This window comes from Dermacentor albipictus, chromosome 6 (assembly GCF_038994185.2).
Source record: "Dermacentor albipictus isolate Rhodes 1998 colony chromosome 6, USDA_Dalb.pri_finalv2, whole genome shotgun sequence".
Lineage (NCBI taxonomy): Eukaryota > Metazoa > Arthropoda > Arachnida > Ixodida > Ixodidae > Dermacentor > Dermacentor albipictus.
Window position 1 is genome coordinate 133,578,788 of NC_091826.1, and position 4,727 is coordinate 133,583,514.

At 46.4% G+C, this 4,727-nt stretch overlaps 1 protein-coding gene across 1 annotated transcript; it reads right to left on the reverse strand.

Annotated features, from left to right (window-relative positions):
- Positions 1–329: 329 nt before the first annotated feature.
- On the reverse strand, positions 330–2,947 carry LOC135902264 (putative nuclease HARBI1). The gene is made up of 3 exons (XM_065432248.1): positions 2,396–2,947; positions 1,232–1,373; positions 330–721 (listed from the first exon to the last, which is right to left on the reverse strand). Exons 1-3 carry the CDS (start codon positions 2,945–2,947, stop codon positions 330–332), a joined length of 1,086 nt encoding a protein of 361 aa, XP_065288320.1.
- Positions 2,948–4,727: the final 1,780 nt, after the last annotated feature.

The window sequence follows — 4,727 nt, forward strand, 5'->3', positions numbered from 1 at the left end:
AATCTTGTGGCACATAAAAAGAAAGTAATCCCTGTCGTCCTCTATGAGAACTGAAGGGTGCATGACATTTCACACTATACTTGCACCAAGAAAAGAATAAGTGTCTTTGACTACCTGCCAATGACACGCTTATGGACTAGCTACTAAAATATGCTGCGTCTTCCAGCTGTCTGTTGCTTTCTGCAACAAAAACAAGAAAAAAATACCATAGATAGAAATAAAAATTTAAACAAGAAAAAAAAGCACTGCGCTTGCAGGTACTACAATTACTATTTCAATGGCTCTCATTTGCAGGGTGGCTACTTGGATATGCTGAACTGCTGGCCTGCTCAGAACATTTGCAGCATCCTTTCGCGTTTCTGCCTGCCCGCCCTGTAGAGTGTTGCCGCCGTCACATCTTCGCTGTCATCGTATGCGTTCACGTCTCCGTCGAAGTCGTCGATCCCAGAGGTGCAATCTGGCTCTGGAAGCTCAGCGCGCACGCACAAGTTGTGCAGCACTGCGCAGGCTGCAATGATTTTTGATGTGAACACTGGCCCATAGTAGAGTGCCCAGTGCCGTTGCAGACACCTGAAGCGCATCTTGAGGACCCCAATACAGCGTTCCACAACTGAGCGCAGTGATGAGTGGGCAGCGTTAAACATGGCTGCAGGTCTACGAGAAATGTGGTTCCCAGGAACAGGTGTGACAAGCCATGGCTGGAGCGGATAGGCGCTGTCACCTGCACATTATTTAACAATGCATTGCACACTAAATAAATAACTAATTCGAAGACATGAGGCAACAAGTAACATTTTCGTAGCTCAGAGAATGCACTGATAGCACATGTTATTTAAATGAGCTGAGCATGTAAAAAAATTCAATTAAGGTATGGAGTATTGCCTTGACAATTAGATTTATTTTCAGTCACTGTTGTTTATTTGACTGCATCTCAACATAAGTGCACAACTAATTTCATATTGTTTCAGTTTTACAAGTTACAGTAACTACGCTTTCACGTTACAATTGCACAACATTGCTGTAGATTTCGTTCGCAAGATGTGAGTGATAATTCACAATGTTCATAAATTTGCCAAATGTGTGTGACATTTGCAGGGATCTTAGGCCAACAGAAAAATCTGGAGAGCAGCCTTTAGGTAACTTTAATTGTGCCACTTTCATGAAAACTCTTTCCACACTAGTATTACCACCACTGCTCACAATTGTATTTCGTTCATTACAAGTCACATACCAAGCAGGTATTCACCACGATGAAGCAGGCTCCCAGATCGGCACTCTGCGTAGAGGCTTGATGCTTTCCACACAAAAGAGTCGTGCACAGATCCTGGGTATGAGGTTTCGAGGGCAGTTATTCTGAGGCTCGCATCACGCACCTGCAAAAAATTGTGTGTCAGTTACATATCACTGAGTGCTTTGCACAGTAAATATCATGGTCATGCAGGACTAGACAATGACACAGTGCAACATTCATCTGGTCAAATTTATTTATGTCATCAGCACAGTGATATTTTTCTGCTGCTTTTTTTAGAATGCCCGAGCCCTTTCAATTAGCTTTTTATTTAACAAAATATTTCTTACAACGATCGTGTGCATCGTTTCATTTACCAAAACATTTTTTTAGACCGATCATGCGCATCCAAAATAAAACACCTGTCTCTGAACTGTGTTCATCAAGTGTGTTTTTCTATGTCAATGGGGCGTCACGTTGATGTCACAGGGACACTTTCCATCTCGTTATCGTTCGACCCAGTTTCGTTGAACAAAGTGACTAACGGTACGTCAGACGTACGCAAAATCCCAGAAGCTAAAGGTGCGTCGAACGTGCCTTTCGAGGCAAAGTTTTGACAGGGGTTGCAGAAGTCGCGGGGCGCAGTAGTGCTGAGCGCGTAACAAGTTGGCGGCTGGACGTAATTATATCGATTTAATCGTTTTTTTTTACTAATTGTAACAATGTATTGCTATTTCGCCTTATTGGCGGCGCCTCCAAGACACCCAAGCTAGAACCTGGACTGGTCCGCAGGTTGGGGCTCGCAGAGGCCTGCCCGTGCCAGGGATCTATAAGATCAGCTGTCCGCGATAGATTTATTATAATCTCAGGTGTTCTCCTGAGGCCTCCGTTTGCTAGTTACATGTGCCCTCCTGGAGCAGTGCTTGTAAAAAATTCAGTCTATCGACGCGACGGAAAAAGCGGCCCGCGACTTATATACGGCACACTTTTGATCGCGATCAAGCCCAATCCGGATCGAATTGCTCGGTCGTGATTGGCTCCTTAGCACAAAATGTGCGAGAGAGCAAATCGCAGCCGAGGATTTCGATCCGGATCGGTACCGATAGCGATCACAAGTGTACCGGCCAGAACCTTGCCCCTTTTGAGGCAGCGTTTATAAAAACTCACCACCATGACGTTCAAGGCGTAATAGCCTTTCCGGCAGAAGTAAGCCGCCTTGTTGGCATCGTCCCTATCCGATGGTGCGCGAATGCACACAAATGTGCCGTCCACAGCCCCGACGCAACCCTGGAACCTGCAGTCTCTCCGCACGAACCCTTCGGATGCAGAACTTAATGCCGCTGTGTCGTCTGGAAACGAGATCCATGCGTCGCCGATGCAATCCACGATAGCCTCGATGACTGCGTGAACCGAACGGCTAACACTAGATTGACTTGTAGTCAAGTCCTCGTCACTGGCAATCACACCGTGAAATCCGCCTGTGGCAAGGAAGCGAAGCGCGCACAGAATTTGCACTTCTGCAGTCAACGCTGTGCGAGTGTTCACTCGCTCCCGCCCAAGCACCGGAAGAAGCTCTTCGCACAACCACCGTGCCAAGTCCTTACTCAGTCGATACCGAGACCGGAACATTTCCTCGGGCATCTGGAACGCATCGCGATGCTCACGAAACTGCCGCTCTTCCTGCAACTCCAGCCACTGAACAATCAAAAGCACCGCCATTGTTTCTGCGTCCTAAAATCTGCGAGAGGCGGCCGTGGTCTACGGCTGTAACTACGGGGTGCCTTCTGGAAGGTACGTAGAGCCCCCTCGTTACACCAGCGCGAGTTCGCGTTAGAGGCATAACAAAAATCGTATTGTAAATGCACTCACATAAAAAGTTTTGTTTGTGTGCTCTTAATAAACAAAAAATAAGTTAATTTGCCCTTCGTATTGTTTGCATAAATATATGCATGCTCCAATGCGGCGACGCAGCAGCCGCCTATTCAGCATTGCCACCGCCATTGCATATGGCCGCTCATTACCATAATTCGCGCGGCTCGTCGCAGCAAAAATTATGGCGGAAAATCTAAGCAATGGCGGCCCAGCGCAACGTCACGCATCGTCAAAATTACGATTACGAAACAGCCCTTTCTGTGACGCTCCTCGCGAGATATTCCTTCAGCCAATCAGCAAGCTGGCATGGCGCATATCTTGGATCGCCACCACATATTCGCGCTATTGTAGATGCATTGCACTGGCTTCTGCATGCTACCGCTCACATTCTTTTTGAAGCGCTAACATCACAATATCTCTGCCAAGGACCACAAAAATGTATTAGTCCATAAAATTTGCAGCTCCACGTCACGTTTAGTCATCTTGATGAAAACGCCAAATTGCATTTTGCAATACTTCCGCTTCCCGGCACAAATTTCAAAACACGTGACCTCTCGGCAGCCAATCGGAGAGTAAACATGGCGGATAATGGCGGCCGTGCAGCCGCCATGCGTGTCCAGAATAGAGCCACTGAAGCGAGTGATTTCACAAGGCACATACACTTCGAGCAAATTTCGAAGCTAGCGGCAGTTCTCAGATACGCGCTGTCACATCTTAAGTAAAAATGCACTGTATTCCCGCTTACCTTTTAATTAAAACGCATTTTATATTGTGAATAAAAATAATTAACGAAGCACCAACGCATTTCGCCGCAAACATTTGGAACATCATCATCATCATCAGCCTGGTTACGCAAACTGCAGGGCAAAGGCCTCTCCCATACTTCTCCAACTACCCCGGTCATGTGCTAATTGTGGCCATGTTGTCCCTGCAAACTTCTTAATCTCATCCGCCCACCTAACTTCCTGCCGCCCTCTGCTACGCTTCCCTTCTCTTGGAATCCATTCCGTAACTCTTAATGACCATCGGTTATCTTCCCTCCTCATTACGTGTCCTGCCCATGCCCATTTCTTTTTCTTGATTTCAGCTAAGCTATCATTAACTCGCGCTTGTTCCCTCACCCAATCTGCTCTTTTCTTATCCCTTAACGTTACACCTATCACTCTTCTTTCCATAGCTCGTTGCGTCGTCCTCAATTTAAGTAGAACCCTTTTCATGAGCCTCCAGGTTTCTGCCCCGTACGTGAGTACTGGTAAGACGCAGCTGTTATAAACTTTTCTCTTGAGGGATAATGGCAACCTGCTGTTCATGATCGGAGAATGCCTGCAAAATGCACTCCAGCCCATTGTTATTCTTCTGATTATTTTAGTCTCATGATCCGGATCCGCTGTCACTACCTGTACTAAGTAGATGTATTCCTTTCCCACTTCCAGTGCTTCACTACCTATCGTAAAGTGCTGTTCTCTTCCGAGACTGTGAAACATTACTTTAGTTTTCTGCAGATTAATTTTTAGACCCACCCTTCGGCATTATCTCTCCAGGTCAGTGAGCATGCATTGCAGTTGGTCCCCTGAGTTACCAAGCAAGGCAATATAATCAGCGAATCACGAGTTACTAAGGTATTCTC

Bases quoted from the DNA above. Each gene is read 5' to 3' on its own strand.
- LOC135902264 (XM_065432248.1), bottom strand. From the start codon at position 2,947: ATGGCGGTGCTTTTGATTGTTCAGTGGCTGGAGTTGCAGGAAGAGCGG. The intron at 1,374-2,395 runs GTGAGTTTTTAT...AATTTTTTGCAG, and splicing joins ACGCCTTGAACGTCATGGTG to GTGCGTGATGCGAGCCTCAG. The intron at 722-1,231 runs GTATGTGACTTG...AATAATGTGCAG, and splicing joins TCGTGGTGAATACCTGCTTG to GTGACAGCGCCTATCCGCTC.